Genomic DNA, 22,330 nt, shown 5'->3' on the forward strand with positions numbered 1-22,330 from the left:
AATTAGAACAGTCATTTTCTCCGTCATCACCCGCGTGTGGAGCCACAAGATGCGAATGAGAACTCACGCATGCTGTGAGCTCGCAAATATTGAGTTATCTTTCAAATCTTGCGCTTGACCGGACAAACTCACAAAAAAGTATGTCAGCATGTCCATCCTGATGAGTATCCAAGCAGACATAGTCTGTATACGGCTTAAGTTAACTTTATACAGTCGAGAAAGACAACGACTATCCTTGCATTAGGTCTTAAAGGAGCAGTAGCCTTTACTGCTCTGTTTAACCCTTTCATGTGTGTCCACATTTGGGCACAGTTAATTTAACTCCATTTAGGGTCATTTCTCATGATTATGGTTTTCAAACCACTTGAGGGCAGTGTCATTATTGTGTCTTGTATTCCACATATTCATTGCTTGCTGACATCATTAATCCAATATGGCTGACAGTGATAGTCATGTGCCAAATGCCCCAGGCATATCTGTGAATTTTTTTTATACAATGAGGTCAATTGAGCTAAAAAAAAATATTAGTATGTACAGTAAAGTATGATGATATGTTAGTATTTTATAAACTAAAATTTAGAGTAAAATGTAGTTTTTATACACCAAAATCTAACTGTCCATGTATGTGGACGTCATGCAACAGTGGAGTCAGATTGCATAGTCTGATTTCTGTAACCTGCTAATATATGTTCTATTTTTGCAAATATGTTTTAAATTGTCATATAATGTAATAAAACAGACATTTAACAAATATATCAACATAAAAAAACATTCAAAATTACATATTACGGCATTAAATGGCAACTTTACACATACATTTCAATTTATGCATCATATTAAAGTAAACAAAAATCTATATAATGTTTTTCATAATCCCTGTCAAACTAAAGATAAGGACATCACTGCTCTTGATTGAATAGCTTTTGTAAGATTAATAAGGATTAATTTTTAATTTAAACAGTTAATATGCAGTTATTTTACTGCAGGGTCTTTATTCAATTTCTCTACCTTAAACTAATGTTAGACCTACCTGAAAAACCTGAAGAGCATTGTTCTTATTTTATTAGTATCTTTGCTCAAAAGTATTTATTTGTTCTGCTGGTTGTATTTTAAGTTATTTGTTCTTTTTTTATTTTTTTATTTGACAGTAGTCCTTTTTTCCCTGAAAATAACAAATGCCGAACTGTCCTGAAACCGTGAACCTAAAACCGTGATACAAACCCAACCGTGAGCAATCTGTACCGTTACACCCCTAACATAACATTCGAGGGGGTGCCACAAAATGTAGAACATTTTCAAAGGGTGCCATGACTGAAAAAAGTTTGGGAAACACTTGTCTACAGGAATAGGTCTTTAGAGTTACATTAAAGGGGTGGTTGCATGCGATTTCACTTTTTTAACCTTAGTTATTGTGTATAGTTGCTGCTTGAGCACAAACAGTATCTGCAAAGTTACAGCACTGAAAGTTCAATGCAAACGGAGATATTGTCTTTTAAAGTTATGGCAGTTTATTGCCTACAAAAACAGCCGGTTTTGGACTACAATGAGCTTCTTCCCGTGTTGGTGACATCATAAACCCTTGCTAGTCACCCCAGATGTGACTTCTGAGAAGCATTTTCTGAGAAACACTGTTAAAACAGTGGACTGGGGGACCAAAACACTTGAAGGCAATCGCTGTAAGAAGTGTATACACTCATGATGTTGCATGATGAATTTCGGCACTGAGCTATCAAGATGTGTGATTTGTTTGCGTAGGGGCGTGTGTGTTTTGGTGGTTTCCAGTATCAACAGATGTGTGAGTGTAATGTTTGTTTGTATTTATTTATTCCAGAGGACCAGCTTCCCGCTGGTTTCCCATCTATTGATATGGGTCCTCAGCTGAAGGTGGTGGAGCGCTCTCGCACCGCTACCATGCTGTGTGCAGCCAGCGGAACACCTGACCCAGAGATCACCTGGTTTAAAGATTTCCTCCCCATAGATACACACACTCATGGTCGGATCAAACAACTACGCTCAGGTGTGTGTGCTCCAGAAGGATTTACAGTCTTTGTTCTCTTATTCTTGTCATTTGTTTAAAGGTGCACTTAGCTAATTTTCCTCATAAAAAAAATTGAATTGTACATTTAATGATAAATATGTTTTTATTGTGATGCACACTCACATGAAATGAAATGAAATCAGTAGCTTTATAAAAAATGGTTCAGTCTACTTGGAGCTGATGTCCTCATGGGGACAGCCATGTTGATATCACATGACCAGCTGGGTTTTACTGAGCTACCAACAAGTCACAAATAATAATAATAATAATAATAATAATAATAATAATAATAATAATAATAATGTAATACGTTTACTTCATATGCATACTGGGTGTTCACAGATATTAAAATTCTGGCCGAAACAATACAGGAAAGCCTATAATTATTTTCGTGTTGTGCCCAATATTAAAATGATACTACCGCGTCTAAATAAATTAAAAAAGAAATCACTAAAAAGTAAAATCAGTCATCTTAAATGCTAAAAAAATTCACACCATTAAAATGTATTATATAAAAAACGATATTTATTTTGAGATTTTCTAAAGATTACACCTAACAGTGTTATTAAATTGAAAGCGCTTTTAAATAGTAACTGTAAGTGAGTTTTAAATGCAGGTAGAGCTAAAATGCTAAATGTAACAAAATATCTAAATTTAACAAAATCTTTAATTTATAAATTCTAGTATTGGATGATAATCAAAGTGGTACCGATATATATTTTATATATACTTTAAAAAACATAATTATAAAAGTACCTGTAAACAAAGAACAACAAGGGAACCCGACATAAAAGGGAAAAATGAAATATCCAGACACGCTGTCACTGCAGGACCGATGAAACAAACCATGACATCCAACAACTCCCATGCCGCAAACTTACATGCATAACCTCCTGAGTGCACCTTTAAAGAAATCCTGTAGCCAATATCCTTTCACACACACACACACACAGTCTCAAAAACACTGTTTTTGCTGTGTGACAACCTTAAGTGATAAATGTGCTGTCTCTCTTTCTGTGTTTTAATCTACAGAGTCCTTTGGTAAGTGTGTTATTCTGAGGCACAACACACACTCACACATGTTCAAGCACAAAACACACAAACATGTCGTTATTGGTAAAGCGCATGGCATATCTATATATTGAATTTCCCCTAACAATATAGTCACCCCCTCTCCACACACATATAGTAGTGTGTTAACACACAGCACTCACATACCGTAGATAGTTCTCCTTACCTGAGCGCTGCCCCTCTAACGTGTGGTACTGAGCCTCTTGCTTCCACTCTCACTTAAGTTTTCTCGCTCCCTCCTTCACTGGCTCACTCTTTCACTTCTCCAAACGCTCACTGCCCTTGGCATTGGATTTCCTGCATCACTACCCCCTCTCACTCTTTCAGATCTCACTCTTTCTCTCTTTCTTTCTCTTACTTTGTTGCCTAGATAGGTTTGAATGTCCTAATGCTGAATGTTACAGTGGCTTTTCACCCAAAACCGTGGCCTTTTTGGCTTTCCTCTCTGGGCTCGAGTCTGCCTGTCTTAAGTCTCTGTGTTCTTTTTGATGAATTTTCCCTATTGCACTGGTTTTATGATCAGCTTTTTCAGAAAACAGGTGTCATCTAGAGGTTGTGCTACGAATTATTGCTATCCGTCACCGACGGGCTTGGTTGTAAATTTTCTGTCATTTTTTTTCTTTTATTTTTTCTTCTGTCGTCAAACACTTGGTATTTTTGCTGTGATATTGATATCAAAAGAAACTCTTCATTTTTATAATCTGTCATCTAATTTAATGAGCAATAATAAAAATAATAATAATTATTATTATTATTGTTTTTCTCCTCAAATCATCATTTACTATTCGCAGGTGTGCTTTAAGCGTATGTTCACACTTGTCCAGTTTTGCTTCAATTAAAACAAAAGATTGCTCTGTTTGGTTTATTTGAATAAGTTTAAACATTGCTAATTGGACCTTCGTGTGCACAAAAAAAACCCCTGTTTTTCTCATCATAGGAGCTATGTTGTTTATTACAGTTCGGCACAGGTGTCAGAAACAGCGTCCCCTCACAGCATCTTCTTTTTTGTGTGCTCTAAGCATATTTAGCACACAGCATTGTTTTAGATGTTCGGTAAGTTCTGCCTTAAAATTTATGTCCTAAAAACTGGGGTGGGGGATTTGTTTCTGGTTCGGTGTTAAAAACAGCAGCGTGAATGCTAAGCGAACCAGGAATAAATGTATAATTTGTTTATTTTTGGTCCAAACCAAAAGAACCAAATGTAGCAAACTACAAATGTGAACCTAAAACTCCCCCCCCCCCCCCTTTTTTCTTTACTTCTAATTAGAGATGCACCCGACGCAAAAATCCAAATTTCGAAGTTACGGAAAACGAGTAATCCATTCTACGGAGCTGCGGTAGTCGCTTATATTACAGTACATCAGATTTAACTTATCACATGAAGATAGTTGGAGACAATGGGACAATGTCAGAAGATTTGGTGCTCAACAAATATCTTATCTTGTAAAATGTGTGGTCAGTACCACCACCCCTATCCACAGAGTACACATGATGGCAAATTTTAAATATGCAACATAATTACCCAACTATATTGTGAGAGAACACAAAATAATTACCATCCCATCATGCATTTTTAAAAAATAATTAATAAATAATATTTTGTTACATTTTATATAGTGCTTTTTTGGGTACTCAAAGCACTTTACATATGGAAGGCAGGAATCTCTAGCCTAGATATCTAGACGCACCCTAGCGGCAGCAAATCTAATCTGCCGCGAGTGTCGTCTAGCAACTCTCAATACACTTCTGAGCTGTAAACGCCAAACTCTGGTCAGGCCAATCACATCGTGTATAGAGTCGGTGGGCGGGGCTTAACATAATGACGGCCGATTTGCACTTGCGTGCTACTAGTAAAAGAACGCCGGTCTTTCGAATCAGCTCTGACCGCGACTCTGGAAGTCTTAAAGCTAAGCTTTTCTTTGAGAAAAGAACAAAGAACGGCACTGAAGTCATTCTTAAAAAGGGAATATGTGTTCTGAGTTTTGCCGACCGGATATGGCAAAAGTTTCTTCTTTCAACTAGCTCTGCTTCACCTTCGTTGCTCTGGTTGTTTGTAGCGCTATCCAATTGCGTGCAGAGGGAGTTTGAAAGACAACCGTTTATCCCGCTCCTTGGATTGAGCCCTGGTGAGTTTCCAGACCAAACATCTTGATGTGGGTCTGGCTTGTCAGGCTAAGAAATCTCCTCAAACACCACCAATGTGCAGCATCCAGCTGGATGATGCGACAGCAGCCATAGTGCGGCAGAACGCCCACCACACACCAGCTGATTGGTGGAAAGGAGATAGGATAGAGTGATAAAACCAATCAGTATATGAGAATGATTAGGAGGCCATGATGATGGACAGAAGCCATTGGGCAAGTTTAGCCAGGATACTATTTTTGCACAGGACATCCTGGGATTTTTAATGATAACATGTTAGGACCTCGTTTTAGCGTCTCATCCGACCGCTAAAATGATGACCATGTCACAGTTTAGACTGAGGCTCCGTATAATGCGTCATTTCCTTTCCGAACATAGTATTCGACTTCGGGCACATCTCTATTTCTAAATATCTTGTATGCAGATTTGGTTACATTTTATTTCAATAGTCCACTTTAGATAATCTATTGTAGAAAAAAATTATAAGGAAATTTGCAACTACATGTTAACTCTCATTCATTTGCAACTACATTAGTATTAGTATGTGAATGAGTATTAGTAGACCGTTAGGGTTAGTATATTAAGATATTAAGACTTAAATTTAATAATACTCTCATGGCTAGTTGACTTGTAGTTGCAAAGTTACTTATATTTAGGAGGATGTCTAAAGTGGACTATTGTAATAAAGTGTTACCACATATGTTTCTATGGGAATGGTTAAAAAATGTTTCTGAGATTGGTATGCACGATACCCAGATGCTTTTTTTTAATCTGTGAAAAATTTAATTAATTAAAATATTTGTAATCTTATTTTTAAAATTGTAACATATTTATAATATATAAACATTATAATCGTCACTATTTATAAAACTTGCTAAATGACGGAAAATTTTCTTCTTTTTTTTTGGGTTAAGACAACCTCTGTTGTCATCTCATAAATTCCCAACATACACTTTGCACTTAAGACATGAAGAGTCTCCCTCCTCCCCTCTTTCTCTTTCTTGCACACTTTCTTTTTGCTGTTTCTTTTTTATCCTTCTTTCTGTTTTCTTTCTCTCTCTCTTTTTCACACTCTCTCTCCCTCTCTCGCTCTCTTTCTCTCTCTGTCACTTTGTTTTTTTTCTCTCATTCTCCCTCGCTGCACTAACTCGTCTTCTCTTTAATCTCCCATCTGCTTTCATTCTCACACATCCAGGGGGTACGCCTATCCGAGGTAAGAGACTAAAGCAACCCACCACATCTATCCTCACCTTATCGCTCTTTCTTTCTTCCTTTTCCCCTTCCCCATCCTCTGTCTTTCCATCTCTCTCTCTCTCTCTCTCTCTCTCTCTCTCTCTCTCTCTCTCTCTCTCTCTCTCTCTCTCTCTCTCTCTCTCTCTCTCTCTCTCTCTCTCTCTCTCTCGACTATCCGTGTCATTTTCAGAGACTGTTTATCATGATTAATGTTTGGGTTTTGTTGTCATTATAAAACTGCCTCCCCTTTACACAGATCTTATCTGAATGTGTTATTTTCATGGCAAATTAAAATCAAATAGACATTAATTTTGTGAGTTGATAAAAATAATTTGAAATCTTTACTTTAGGCGGAAAAAAGTGAAAGAGGATTTACTTTAGTGGTTGTTCAATATGGTTTTTAATGGCCCCATGACATTGTCTGATGCAATGTTCTTTCTTGTGGTGACGTATTACCTATTGAAAAAGGAAGCGTGGGCAAGACATATTGAAAGGCTCATCCCTAAAACATACATACATGGTATTATAAGGAGGGACATTCTCAATCTAGAGAGCATATTCTTTAACAAAACATTGATAGATGAGTCATCTTTTTTTTTTTGATCTGTTGTCCCCAAAGGCTATACATTTTAAATGTGTAACCTTGAATGGTTGCATCATTACTTGAAAATACTTGAAGTCAGAGATAAGGCCCCAATATACTTGAAGCGAAATCGAAGAGAGAACTAATGTGACGTCATTCCGAAAAAAATGGGGGTTCGAAACTGCTTGCCAAAGCGATCTTTCTAGAAAAGTTTGCTACAGCTTGTAAACACCTTTGTACTATCATTGGTTTGTGGCGATTACATAATAGGTTAGGTATGGGCGGAGGCTCCGCCTTCTTTTACATGGAAAACTTTATCAGGTTCATTTCTCCTGTTCAGTCCGTCGAGGTCAGATGTCTGAGAGTGAAAACATGAACACACTGGAGAGCTGCTTAATAGTAGAAAATGAAGTTGTACTTCTGATAAAATGAGACACTGACAAAGCTGTTGATTCTAAGCTATCTATTATATAAAGTGCTATATAAATAAACGTGACGTGACTTTACTGGAGTGCCATGTTGCTTTGATCAGATGATTTTCTTATGCTTTATTAAAATGTTTGCTATTTTAACGTTATAAATTCTGTTGCTATAAATTCGCGTTTATTTTGTTATTGAGAGCACATATTTAAACATTTAAACACCTCTCTCAGCCGTGTGGGTGGCGTCGGATGTTCGCTTACAATTTATTGCTGGTCACATATTTCGAACTTTATTTTACCCCCAAGGAAAGAATGAAAAAGAACTTTGCCGCAAGTATAATGGGGCCTTAATGCATTTTCCAGATGAATGATGGGAAAAGATAAGCGATTCACTAAATTATCTTACTGAATATATTGTGAAAATATAGACCAAATAATCCCCTCCCCCCAATAATTTCAGTGACATATTTTACTGTCACTGACATTACAGAAATATTGAATGCTGTTAATTTATTCCACTTAACTTTTTTTTGTTGCTTTTGCTGTTTTTCTCACGCTCTTCTGATTCCTCTGCAAATCTTTTTCACTTCTTTGTCTCTCTAATTAAACATCACTTCATTTTTCAGCTAGAAATTTCTACTTGGATGATAAATCAGGCTATTTTTTTCTTTCTTGTCTTTTTTAATGAAACCTTTTTCGAATCTGCTCTACATGCAGTGCAACAGCCTGTGTCTCTTTTTGGAGTCTTTCATGTCTGTCTGTTTATATCGAAATATTAATATTAAAAAAACGTATTGAAAGAGACTGACTGCTTTTCTTTGTTTCTGTTTGGTAAGAACAATTTCTTGATTGCTTTGTTTTTGAGATTTTAAGGCAATATTTTCTTTATTTATTTCTTGGAAAGAGTTGTTCCAGGATTTTTTTTTTTTATACTGATGATTTATATGTTGTTTTAACTCTATTGACCACTGTAATTTTGTCCTGATATTTACATGTAACAGGTTGTACAGTGTTAGCATGTCTGAGTTTGTTAATACAATTGTTGAGCTCTATAGACAGCATTTCTGACATACTTTTAGTTTTCCACAAAAAATATGTTTTTACTCATCCCTTAGCTTGTGAAAACAGTAATAAATGTTGGGTACAGTAAAGCCAATAAGCAAGGCTAGCTAGCCTAAAGGTTAATACAAATTTGAGTACTGTGCAGGAGTTGTATTATTTCAAATTAAGAATTGGTTTATTTTGTGGGTTAATTTTTTAAAGTTTATATTGGACTTTTATCCTACACATGATCCAACTAATAATTTGGGTGTGCAAGACAGTATTTTTTTTGCTGGAATTACATTACACTAGAATTACTCTTAATTATTATAGAATTATAATCCATATACTTTTCACAAAGTTAGTGAGTTTAATAAAACAAATAAAACTTAAATAAAACAGTATACAATATATAAAATGTCATTGGCCAGCATGCCACATACTGTCGATGGAGCTTAACTTGTACAGAACCCGGATCATTCTATCCAAAGGACTGGGCTGGTGAAAAAGTCTGTGTGTGTGCTGTTGTGTTGTAAATGTTTTGCCTTTATATGTACATGTGTATCCAGGTGCACTTCAGATTGATCAGAGTGAAGAAACTGATCAGGGTAAATATGAGTGTGTCGCGACCAACAGTGAAGGAACACGTTACTCTACACCAGCTAACCTTTACGTCAGAGGTACAGCTTTGACTTATTTATCTGAGTGCTGTTGAATTAGAAATTAAAACCTGTAACTAACACATTCTTGTAATAGATACATGTCAAAACGAATCTTTGTAGTCTAAACTGTCTGAATCTTCTTAGATCATCACCTCTTAGATATGTTTTCATTTTTTTCTCCCTCTTTGCTCACTGCTGGACACCTGTGTAGAGTTAAGAGATGGTAAGTGCTCTTTCTCTCAAACCAGTGCTCTGTTTCTTACTCTAATCTGAGTCTCAGACCCTCACATTTACATAATCCTTCCCCTCCATTGGGATTCCCTCCCTCCGGACAGTCTAAATCACTTTCCAGATCCTAATACTGCATATGTCATTTGACACTAATCGGCCATATTTCACCTGATCCTACTTAACTGCATTCCATAACATCATGCTGATAGCAAATACTATGATAGTAATTCCACAAAATAGTAATTCCAAAAATAATAACACAATTATTTATTTAACTCATTTACCTTAATTTATTTGTTTGTTTGCTATAGAATAGTATTAAGTTACTGCTCCATCATTTTCACAAATTATTTTCGCAATATATATATATATATATATATATATATATATATATATATATATATATATATATATATATATATATATATATATATATATATATATATATATATATATATCTCATCCATGTCTTAATGTACCTTGCTTTGGGATCCCCTTTACACTTTACACTTGGCCCAATGCAGTCAGGCAAGTACTGTTCTCCTGGCAACCACCAAACCCAGACTCATCCATCAGATTGCCAGACAGAGAAGCGTGATTGGTCACTCCAGAGAACGTGTCTCCAATGCTCTAGAGTGCAGTAGCGGCACAATTTATGCCACTGCATCACTTTGCATTGCACTTGATGTGAGGCTTGGATGCAGCTGCTCGGCCATGGAAACCCCTTCCATGAAGCTCTCTACACACTGTTCCTGAGCTAATCTGAAGGCCACATGAAGTTTGGAGGTCTGTAGCTATTGACTCTGCAGAAAGTTGGCAACTTCTGCGACTCCGCTTTATTTTACATGGCCTACCACTTTGTGGTTGAGTTGCTCCCAATTGCTTCCACTTTGTTATAATACCACTAACAGTTGACTGTGGAATATTTAGTAGTGAGAAATTTTTACGAATGGACTTATTGCATTCACTGAGCTCCTGAGAGTGACTCATTCTTTCAGAAATGTTTGAAAGAGCAGTCTGCATCCCTGGATGCTTGACTTTATACACCTTTGGCCATGGAAGTGATTGGAACACCTGAATTCAGGGGATTCATTGGAGGGGTATCATATATATGGCCACTGACAGGTGAAGTGAATAACACTGATTTTCTCTTCATTATGGCACCTGTTAAAGGGTGGGATATATTGAACATTTTGTCCTCAAAGTTGATGTGTTAGAAGCAGGAAATATGAGCAAGTGTGAGGATTTGAGCGAGTTTGACAAGGGCCAAATTGTGATGGCTAGATGACTGGGTCAGAGCATCTCCAAAACTGCAGCTCTTGTGGGGTGTTGCTGGTCTGCAGTGAACAGTATATATCAAAAGTGGTTAAAGGAAGGATCATTGATGCACTGGTGTTAGGGTCATGAGCAGCCAAAGCTCATTGATGCACGTGGGGAGTCAAGACTTGCCTGTGTGGTCCGATCAAACAGACAAGCTACTGTAGCTCCAATTTCCCAAGAAGTTAAAGCTGGTTCTGATGTGTCAGAATACATAGAGCATGGCTGCTGCATAGCCACAGACCAGTCAGTCTGCCCATGATGACCCGTGTCCACCACCGAAATCACCAACAGTGGGCGTGTGAGCATCAGAACTGGACCACAGAGCAATGGAAGAAGGTGGCCTGGTCGGATTAATCGTGTTTAATTTTAAATCGCGTAGATGGCCGGCTGCATGTGTATTGCTTACCTGGGGAACACATGGCACCATAATGCACTATGGGAAGAATGCAAGCCGGCGGAGGAAGTGTGATGCTTTTGGCAATGTTCTACTGGAAATCCTTGTGTCCTGCCATTCATGTGGATGTTACTTTAACATGTACCACCTATCTAAGCATTTTTGCAGACCATGTACACCCTTTTAATGGAAACTACATTCCTTGGTGGCTATGGACTCTTTCAGCAGGATAATGCGCCCTGCCATAAAGCTAAAAGGGTTCAGAAATGGTTTGAGGAGCACAACAATGAGTTTGAGGTGTTGACTTGGCCTCCAAATTCCCCAGATCTTAATCCAGTCGAGCATCTGTGGGATGTGCTGTACAAACAACTCCGGTCCATGGATCCATCTCCGATCCAACTTACAGGACTTAAAGGATTTGCTGCCAACATCTTGGTGCCAGATATCACAGCACACCTTCAGGGGTCTAATGAAGTCCATGTCTCGACAGGCCAGGGCTGTTTTGGCAGCAAAAGGGGGACCAACACAATATTAGTATTATCATAATGTTATGCCTGATCTGTGTATTAGTATAAAACATTACCAAAAAAGGGGTTAAACTACAAACATTACTAATGGATCCCCTCTATTTTTAGCATTTTCATAAACCAGCCAGTAAAATCCAATATTTTTAAAACTTGTTTCATCATTTAAAAGACAACCTCACTATCTGGCGCACCCTTAGCAAAATGTACCTGTATTTGTACTTCAGTATTTCACCTAAATGTATGATATGTATGAAATATATTTTTAGACAATAGAAGAAAAAAAAACTCCTTTCCTTGCATAAAAATGTTTAGCACTTTTCTCAATGCTTTCTGCATCTCTCAGGCAGCTGTATTTAATGTTTTTTTTTTAAATCTAAGTATATAGTCACCTGATAAAAATGAGCCATAGTTTGATCCATTGAAGAGGTGAGGGAGACACATCTTATCGCAGTCTTCTCTACATCACATATTAATAACCTGCAGCGTCCAACACCCTAAGGGTGTATCATATTAGACGCAGTGCTCTCTGTAGCATTAATAATGTCTTTAGCATGAGTTAGTAAATGGCTCACTGTCTTTCACACCCTCAGTGCGTCGCATCCCTCCTCGGTTCTCAGTGCCACCGATGGATTATGAGATCATGCCGGGAGGAAGTGTGAATATCTCCTGTCAGGCAGTGGGCGTTCCCATGCCATATGTCAAATGGATGCTGGGAGCCGAGGATTTGACACCAGAAGATGACATGCCTATTGGGCGAAATGTTTTGGAGCTCACAGATGTACGCCAGTCTGCCAACTACACGTGTGTGGCAATGTCTACACTCGGAGTTATTGAAACTGTTGCCCAGATCACAGTTAAAGGTACACCAGAGTGATGGTAAAAGATTGTCAAAGAAGATGCTTAATGTTATTGAAGAAGAAAATAACATTTAGTTAAACAATATGTTCCATATGCAGAGCTAATAGTAAGGAAGCAGGGTGGCTGATAGTTGTTCCAAAACCTAGTGAGCTGCCTTGCTGTCTCTTGCCTGGCTAACTAAATTGTAACCTTATAAGTCAGTGACTTGGCACTCATCATAGGTTACGGCTCACTTGGAGTGCACATCAAACACATTGATATCAAAAGGCTTGTTAATTTTTTTTTGAGCAAACAAGCTGAAATAAGCATATAAATTGCTTAAGTTTCTGCTTCAGAATTTGGCAAATATTAGCTATTGTAGGAGGCAATATAATAGCTGTCTATTGTTTGCATTAGGAATGTCTATGATGCCTTAAAATGCTATCGTATGTCATTTAATTTAATGATAGTAAATGAAAATGCTATTAAATAGTATTTAACCTTTTCTGAAAGTAAATCATTTTATTTTACACTACCATTCAAAAGTTTGGGTCGGTAAGATTTGAAAAAAAAAATGTTTTAGAGAGGAATTTCTCATGCTCACCAAGTCTGTAATTATTTGCTCTTGGTCTTAACTACAGTAAAATATTATAACAATTTAAAATAAATATTTTCTTTTTAAATATATTTTAAAAAATGTAGTTTATTCCTGTGATATCAGTGCTGAATTTTTATTATCCATTACTCCAATCTTCAGTGTCACATGATCCTTTCTAAATAAAATATTTATAAAATGCTGATTAGTTGAACTAACATTCTTTATATTATATTATATTATATTATATTATATTATATTATATTATATTATATTATATTATATTATATTATATTATATTATATAGTTGTACTGCTTAATATTTTGTGGAAACCGTGATACTTTGTTGAATAGATTTGAAGTTATTTATTGATTTTAAATAGATTTTTTTTCTTGTAAAAAATTATTTTGATCAATTTAATGTATCCTTTCTTAATAAATGTTTATTACTGAGCCCAAACTTTTGAACTGTAGTTTATTTGCTTAAATATTACACAGCACACAATGTATATTTTAATATTTAAAATACATTTTCCCTAATTAATTGATCTCCTTCTTCAACTCCATAGCCCTTCCCAATCCTCCAGGAACTCCAATTATCATGGAGCGATCTGCCACCAGCATTACTTTGATGTGGGACAGCGGAAATCCACTTCCTGTTTCTTATTACATCATTCAGTATCGCCCCACCTCCTCTACCGACACATTTAAAGAAATTGATGCCATAGCAACAACTCGTTACAGCGTGGGTGGACTCAGCCCCTACTCGCACTACCATTTTCGGGTCGTGGCGGTGAATTCGATTGGCCGTGGCCCACCGAGTCAGACCGTGGAAGCTCGCACAGCCGAACAAGCGCCTAGTTCCCCTCCTCGTCGTGTCAGAGGTCGCATGCTGAGTGGTTCCACGGCGATGGTGCAGTGGGAGGAGCCAGAGGAAGCCAACGGTCAGGTGGTTGGGTACAGGGTGTATTACACATCAGATTCGTCACTGTCCGTGAGCAAATGGGAGAAGGAAATGGTTCGAGGGGCTAATTTTTTGAACGTACGAGACCTGACACCGAACAAAACATATTATATTAGAGTGCTCGCCTTTACCGCAGTTGGAGATGGACCTCTTTCCAGCGATCTGCACATTATTGCCAAAACAGGAGGTGTGAAGTTGGGATTATTTTATAGATTCTAATATTACAGCTTATTTTGTTTCGGTTGCATCATTCTCAAAGCATTGTCTTTCTGCCTCCACTCATCTCTAGTCCCATCCCAGCCCACAGAACTGAAGGCAGAGGTGAAATCAGAGACCAGCATTCATCTGTCGTGGATTCCTCCTGCTCACAGCGGCACAGATGCCATCACTGGTTATGAGCTCATTTACAGGCTTGGAGACCAGCCAGAGCAGGTACGCACACAGACACGCATACAAAACATGTTCATTTTGTAGTGTCTGGTTTAATGCTAATTACTTTAAACCTCTCTTGCAGAAAATATCATTTGATCCTAGCTCCAGTTATCTGCTGAAGAATCTGAAGCCATTTTCCACCTACATATTTCAACTGGCAGCACGCAGTAAACACGGCCTGGGGGCATTCACCAGTGAAATCACCGTTCAGACTCCACAGACACGTATGTACTGTGCAGAGCTTTTATATAAAACAGACACAAACACCTTTCTCCTTGCTTAAATGAGCAAGCCATGTGTTCTCGGAAGCTGGTGTGCCAGCAGGATTCTTAATCAGCTTAACCAGCAAGATGTCCTTGCTCAATCAGCTTCAACATAAACACCATACTGGTTACCATCTTAACCAGCAAACTTTTCAGCTTGGCCTTTTGAGCAAGAAACTTTTTCTTATTTGAGTGGAAAATGTTCTTTAACATATACTGTATAACCATGAGACAATAGCATTCATTTTTACAGTCAGATAATTTTTTGTACTACCGCTCAAAATTTTGCGGTCTCTTTTTTGCTTTCATTCAGAAAGTATGAATTATTGATAAGTTGAAGACATTTATATAATGTTATTTCTATTTCAAATAAATGCTGTTCTTTTGAACTTTCTATTCATCAGAGAATCCAGACCAAAAGTTTTCGACTTTGATAATAATAGGAACTGTTTCTTGAGCACCAAATCAGCATATTATAATGTTTTTTCAAAGATTTGAAAGAAAATTGGCTCTTAAAAATTCAGCTTAGCCACCGCAGACATGGGTGTCAGAACCATTATATTGGTGGGACTTTTTAAGACTAATGATAATGGACCCACTAACTTTTACATTCTCTAATTCAGCACGTCTGTTCACTTATAACACTTTACAGAGAGAACACCCTAACCGATAGCACTTTATTTTTAAGCACAAGTTAGATGCTTTATTTCCACTTCTTGAATATTTTCTTAAAATTTTATTGAAAAGAAATGCCTTATTGATCTAATATGTGATGGGGAGTAGAATGAACCCTGGGTTGATTTGCATCAAAACTTCCTATCATGTGTTTTACACCTACACTAACCCCAATGTTAATAATTTGGTGCCTTCCGTAAATTGTTCTGGCCCAAACCCAGATGTTGAGTAAACAAGGCTGGCTATTTGCAGTTAATATAAGTGGCATCTACTCCAGTAAAAAATCTCTGGGGGAGTCCCCAACCACATCATTTTTTGCTTCCGACACCCATGACCACATTTTAAAATATTTTCAAATAGAAAAAAAAGTATTTTTATTTTAGTATTTTAAATTGCACAGTATTTTTACTTTAAAAAAATATTATATAAAAAAAAAAATATATATATATATATATGTGGTGACAGCATTTAATGAACGGAATCATTAGGCATAATAAAATAAATTAATACAGGTAATAAAACTATAAAACACCCCAATTTGTATTTATATAAATTATAACTGCATTAGAAACATAGTAATAATCAGCTGCATTTAAATAAATGATGTCATAAATTGTGTACCTATTCACTAAAATGGTCAGTATGAACTGAATCACTTGAAATGAATGTGATTTCTCCACACACAGAGAGTACAGTTTAAAGGTGGGGTAAGTGCTATCTGGTAACCGTTGTTGATATTTCAAATCACCAAAACAAACACGCCCCTACCCCCAAAAAGGGTCTTGGCCCTATTGTGATAGCTCCGCCCCACACATACGTAACTCAGGCAACGACTATGGCAGAATCTCTGTGTTAGTAATCCAGGTCGAATATTCAATGAAAAAGTCACTTCTTCCATTACAAAAACACAAACTGTTCTCATTAACAACTCAATAGAACACTAGCACGACAGTAAAACTAACGACATATTACAATTATGACCAGATTAGAGTTATAGCGATCACAAAAACACAAATCGTTCTCTTGAACAACTCGATAGAACACAAGCTTGATAGTCCAGCTAACGACATATTTCAATTATGACCGGATAAGGGTTATATAGATGAAAAGAGGAAACAAACATACATACAGAGTATAGTATCTTATCTGTCGGACACATCTTTGGAGCTGATGCTTGAAACCTTGAAGCAGTGAGGGGATTTAGATGCTTCATACGGTGTGGAAATGAACGGGTCTTTATCATCGCTGAAGTGAGCCACAATACAATGTCACACGAGCATATTCAAGAAAAAGCCAGCATATATTAGTTCTTTCTTGGCTAATGTCCGTCCTGTGTGACTCGTGTGTTTTGAATAATGATGCGCACTGAGCCTCTCGTCTCACCATAGACACACCCCTTACCTGCTGATTGGCTACAAGTTTGTTATTCCACTCGGCCCGAGTCCTTTTTCTAAAATGATTTTGAAATAACACTTACCCCACCTTTAAGAGAGCATGTTTTTTTATTGCCTTTGTTCACTCGGCTGTAAAGACTTGGATTCGGACGTGACACAACACTACTGGTTAGTTGTTGTTTAGAAAAGATACAACAAACAGCTGTCAGGCTATTGAAAATTTAGTAAAGTGTAAAGAGCAAGTAAGAACATAAGACACTTAATGAAAGGATCTGGAAAGAAGGAGACAAACAAGTAAGTTTTATGTTGTGTATTTGAGTGTATTTGTTTTTACTATATGTGGGCAATCATTTGCAGTTTGTTGTCTTGCTTTATTTTACCTGTCTGTGACACTACATTTTACGTGTCAATTTTGTCCTTTTATGTGTTTTTTGTTTTCCTCTGATTTCATTACATTTCCATACATTATCATCCACAACAACATGTAAACTAACCACTGCTGCCTCAACACACACAATTAAACCCGCCCAATCAGAGTCCATACCCCCTCCTCAGGAAGTCACATGCATAAGCCCCTCCTCCACAAGTCTACTGCTCAGCTGGGCTCCACCCCTCACAGAGGAAAACGGAATCGTAACAGGATACTCCATCCGATATGTGGCAGTGGAACGGGAGAAAGACCCCGTGCAAAGAATCCCGAACATCCCATCTAACTGTTTTCGGTACCGGATAGAGGGCCTGAAGAAAGGGACCCTGTACTCTGTGACAGTTGCTGCCCACGCTGACACAGGTCAAGGGCCTGAGAGCCTGCCGATATTGGTCCGCACAGAGGAAGACGGTATGTAAAATTTGAACCTTGACCTGAAGCTGAGCCTCTCCTTCCTTCACCTACCAAAGTCCTTCAGCATTTGCCTTATCCTGAAGCTTATGATTGCTGTATTTCCGACTTCTCCCAAGTTCCTTTTTGGATTTCCTTCTTTCAGAATTTTTCCATCTGCATAAATAACTGCATTTTAGTCGTTTTCACCCTGGTGATAACATGTTCAGAACCCTTTCCATGGCAAAAGCTTTTTCCCAAAGGATTTCTCGAGATATTTGAACCCCATACCTCTTTTCCCGACCCTCTATGTCATTCTCCTGTGAGCTGAAAGGAATGTTCAGCTGTGACTACATGTCCTTTACTAAAATGCCCCTTTAGTGCCCAGCGCACCACCGCGGGGTGTGGATGTGGTGGTCTTAAACGCCACCTCTGCTAGAGTGTCATGGAAACCTCCAGTTGCTGAGCGACAGCATGGAAAGATCCGTGGTTACCAGGTGACATACGCCAGACGAACAGCAGGGGAGAGAACAGTCTCTCCCAGAATTATGGAACACCTGCTGAGAGACCCACAGGTAGGAGACTTCACCTCATGGACACAAAGACACACACACACAAATACCCTTCTGAAGTCAAAATGTGATGCAACTGTTCTTTAGAGGTGTCTATTTTTGTTGTTAAAATAATTTTTTAGCGCAAAAAATCAAGGACTCTCAAAACACCAAGATGTTCCAAAATCAAAGAACTTTTTTTTCTGTTGCCTAGAAAATCTTAAAATAATGTTTAATGGTAATTTCATATGCAGACTTTTAAATAAGTAACTTTCAGTAAATCAGTAAAGTGTTTAAGTAAGTAAATTTAACTTTTCATGAGAAATTAAATCATATTTTTGGTAAAGTTTTTGAAAACGTAAAACACACCATTTGGTGCATTCAGATTAGCTTTTCTTTCTTAAAAGGTCCCGTTCTTCGCGATTCCATCTTTCAAACTTTAGTTAGTGTGTAATGTTGCTGTTAGAGCATAAATAATACCTGTAAAATTATAAAGCTCAAAGTTCAAAGCCAAGCAAGATATTTTATTTAACAGAAGTTCCCTTTCAAAGCCTACAGCGAACGGCCGGTTTGGACTACAGCAGGAAGTGCAGGGATGTAATGACGTCACTAGAACCGTTTGTTGACTTACCCTCCGCCCACAAGAACTCGCAAAATAGGGGGCGTGGTTTTGTTGCTCTCCCACGTGGACAAGAGCGCGCATTCAGCGCTTGCATCTCCCCGTTATGGTAAGAGGCGGGACCTATCCGGCTAAAGTGCGCTAAGCTGCTGTCCAATCACAACACCGGAAGCAATGGCCCAATCAGAACTCGTTACGGATTTCTGAAGGAGGGACTTCATAGAACATGGAAATCATCAGGCCGTTTTTAGGACAGAGGAAATAGCGCTGTACAGATAAGTAAATTGTGTGAAAAATACTGTTTGTTTTTTTTACACACGAAACATGAACTCATGTTATATTGCACACTGTAAACATAATCAAAGCTTCGAAAACACGTGAAGAATGGGACCTTTAAAAATCTTCCTTTGTAACACTACTTTGTTGTATACTTTGTTAAATGCAAAATGCCCCCTTTTTTTTGGTTGAATTTTTTTTACTTAGAATGTTTGTCTTGTTTCTTACATTATTCCTATATTAAGAAACATTTACTAGACAAGTACAAATTATTGTCTTGTTTTGGGGAAAAATAACTCAAAATTAAGAGAGTAAAATAAGCAAACTAATCTAACAGTGTGGTGAGCAAAAAAAATATATATATATTGTTTTAAGATTATTTTGCTTGCCCCACTGGCAGATTATTTTTCTTATTTTAAGCAAACACTTTTTTAATTTTGAGTTATTTTTCCCAAGACAAAACAATTACTTTAGCTTGTAAATACTTCTTGTTTTAAGAATTTTTTGATGTTTAGACTAGAAACAAGACAAAAATACTAAATAAGAAAAGCATTTTTTTTTGCTGTACATTCAGCCAATACATTAATAAAAGGCAACACAGATTTCATGTTAAAAACAATTTTGTTAGCCACATATATTTCTGTAGGACACCTAATAAGTGAAGTGAACTTTGATTCTAAAGGTACAATTATTTTACAAACCAAAGATTTCTGATATAGTGTGAGAAGGTTGCACAAAGACCTCAACACTTTTGACACAACAGTGACAACCAACATGTTAAAAGATGAGCTCTTATAATATACTAAGTATTATATATTATATATATATATATTTAATAAGTACAAGGTTTATCCAACTTCTCTTTGTCTAAAAACTTAAGTGCCACTATTATGGTTTTTCAAATATCCCCTTTCATGCAGTGTGTAATGTATCTGTTTGTGAATGTAAATGTTCAGCAAAGTTGTAAAGTAAAAAATGCATGATAAATAAATGTTTTGTCTCCCAAAAGAAAGAATCAACTATGAACCGCCTATACGAGTCGTTTGTATTTTGAATCCTGCTGCTTTAAAATTATCCTCAATAGAAAATAAATGTGTATGATGCCCACTTATGTTGTACGTTGTCCGCCCGCGAATAACATGACCAGCCCTCAAACCTCATTTTATTACGGTTGCTTCTCAAAACACTTGCTCTTGAAAGATGGGTCAGTACCCAGTTTATTTGTACCAGAATCACAGCCTGCAAGTATGAATTATTATTCCAGCAGGTGTTCAAAATACTTTTATATTGTGCAAGTTTCCAGCTAACTTATGTTATTACTGTCTTACTGAAATACTTCTGCTAATCAGCTGTGGGCCACTATTACCTAAAAATGTGTCTATTAATGCAGGTTTTCTGACATGCTTAAAGAACAACTCTGGTGAGAAATGAACTTAGGAGTAATTAACAGATGGTTACTGAGTATTCTCTGGGATGCGTTTTCATGAAAATCAAATGTAAAGAGTTTTATCTCCAAAAACAGATTAGCTTATAACGCTAGTGTATGGGGCATTGAATAAGTAAAATTAAATCGCTAGTTAATACCACTAACAAGGCTCAAAATAGCCTCACACTAACACAGTAGCATAATGAGGGTCCCTACATGCAAACCGAAGCATTAAAACTTTGTAAGTGTACAAACAGTTTAATAAGAAGATACTTTATAAACACAGTACATCACGCGTTCACGGACAGGCGCCATCTTGGAAAACAGTCTCGACGAGTCGATCCACGAACGCTGTGCTAAGTGAGCTGGTCGATAGGAATTAAGTTTGTGAAATCTACTAATTACATGGACATTTTTATTTGTATTTATTTATTTTCTCTGTCGCGTTGAGTGCTTCTGGAAACAACGGACCATATGAGATTCCAAGTCACAGTTCATCACTTAGCACAGCGTTCGTGGATCGACTTGTCGAGACTGTTTTCCAAGATGGCGCCTGTCCGTGAACGCGTAATGTACTGTGTTTATAAAGTATCTTCTTATTAAACTGTTTGTTCACTTACAAAGTTCTCAATCCTTCGGTTTGCATGTAGGGACCCTCATTATGCTACTGTGTTAGAGTGAGGCTATTTTTAGCCTTGTTAGTGGTATTAACTAGCGATTTAATTTTACAGCCCTGTGCCCCATAGACAAGCGTTAAAAGCGAATCTGTTTTTAGAGATAAAACTCTTTACATTCGATTTTCATGAAAACGCATCCCATAGAATGATCCACTCGGTAACCATCTGGTAATTACCCCTAGGTTCATTTCTCACCAGAGTTGTCCTTTAATACTTTGAGTAAAGATAAAGGATGGAGCAAGATTTGTTTTTCAAACATTTATGTTACATAAGTCATTCACGTTAGTACTCGGCTAACTTATGCAGCATTGTTGATACAGTTCCTGCATGTACACCGCAATAAGTTAGAATCATACACATCGGTTTGTTGATGGGCATGCTCTTGTTAATGATGATGGTGAGGAATTACAGTTGCAACATCTCATAATGTACCTCAAACTGAGTAGCATATTACTGAGAAACGTCCTGCTCGAGGTAATGGGTTTAGTTTATGAAACATGCACTGTACACGGTAGACCAATCACAACAGACTGGGCCATCTGGCCAATCGGCAGAGTAGCTTGCGGAAATGAGGGATTTAGGGATTGGATTTATCATCCATCGTGTTGTTTGAGAATTACTGAAAAATGTGGTGCTGTGCATGAAATGCATGCAAACCTGTTATAGGAGACCTCCAAAACAAAGTTAGAAGCCTTTAAAATAGCAAAATAGGGGCACTTTAAAAAAAAAAATTAAAAGGTAATTTCCATCACACAAAATATAAAAATTCTCACATGCCAAAATCAACTTGTATTCATAAAGCTGAAACATGGTTTGAAATTGTTTAATTTTTCAAGGGTTCAAGTAGTGCCACTAATTGAAGGATATACGTACTAGATATACCGGTACTCACATATACTGGTACTAGAAACATGATGCAGATCCTAACTATCTCTTGATCTGGATGAGCTGTTTGTTTGTCAGTAATTAGGCTTCTTAGCTCAGCTAATGCTCTCTAAATGGACTTTCATTTTGCTTTAATCATCAGATAACATCCGTATCTGCATTATCCACATGCTAAGACAGAACCTCTGATAACTATCTCAGAAACGAAGAGCCAATTATTCCAGTGAACCTTTCACACTATTTATTCTCCGTAGA

The 22,330-nt window shown here is 37.2% G+C and overlaps 1 protein-coding gene across 7 annotated transcripts in view; it reads left to right on the forward strand.

Annotated features, from left to right (window-relative positions):
- Positions 1-22,330, forward strand: part of ptprdb (protein tyrosine phosphatase receptor type Db) — a 112,391-nt gene that overhangs the window by 47,864 nt on the left and 42,197 nt on the right. For 5 of the 7 annotated variants that reach the window (XM_067441829.1, XM_067441828.1, XM_067441831.1 and 2 more), the window contains 8 exons: positions 1,832-2,017; positions 6,447-6,464; positions 9,100-9,210; positions 9,404-9,415; positions 12,255-12,524; positions 13,666-14,247; positions 14,350-14,492; positions 14,575-14,716. In XM_067441829.1, the coding sequence (XP_067297930.1) occupies positions 1,832-2,017; positions 6,447-6,464; positions 9,100-9,210; positions 9,404-9,415; positions 12,255-12,524; positions 13,666-14,247; positions 14,350-14,492; positions 14,575-14,716 (1,464 nt within the window). Of the gene's footprint in view, positions 1-1,831; positions 2,018-6,446; positions 6,465-9,099; positions 9,211-9,403; positions 9,416-12,254; positions 12,525-13,665; positions 14,248-14,349; positions 14,493-14,574; positions 14,717-17,359; positions 17,663-18,022; positions 18,217-22,330 lie in introns of all 7 variants that reach the window. The other 2 variants (XM_067441835.1, XM_067441830.1) reach the window with 2 other exon arrangements.

The sequence above is a fragment of the Pseudorasbora parva genome, chromosome 4 (genome assembly GCF_024679245.1).
Source record: "Pseudorasbora parva isolate DD20220531a chromosome 4, ASM2467924v1, whole genome shotgun sequence".
NCBI classification, from domain to species: Eukaryota; Metazoa; Chordata; class Actinopteri; order Cypriniformes; family Gobionidae; genus Pseudorasbora; species Pseudorasbora parva.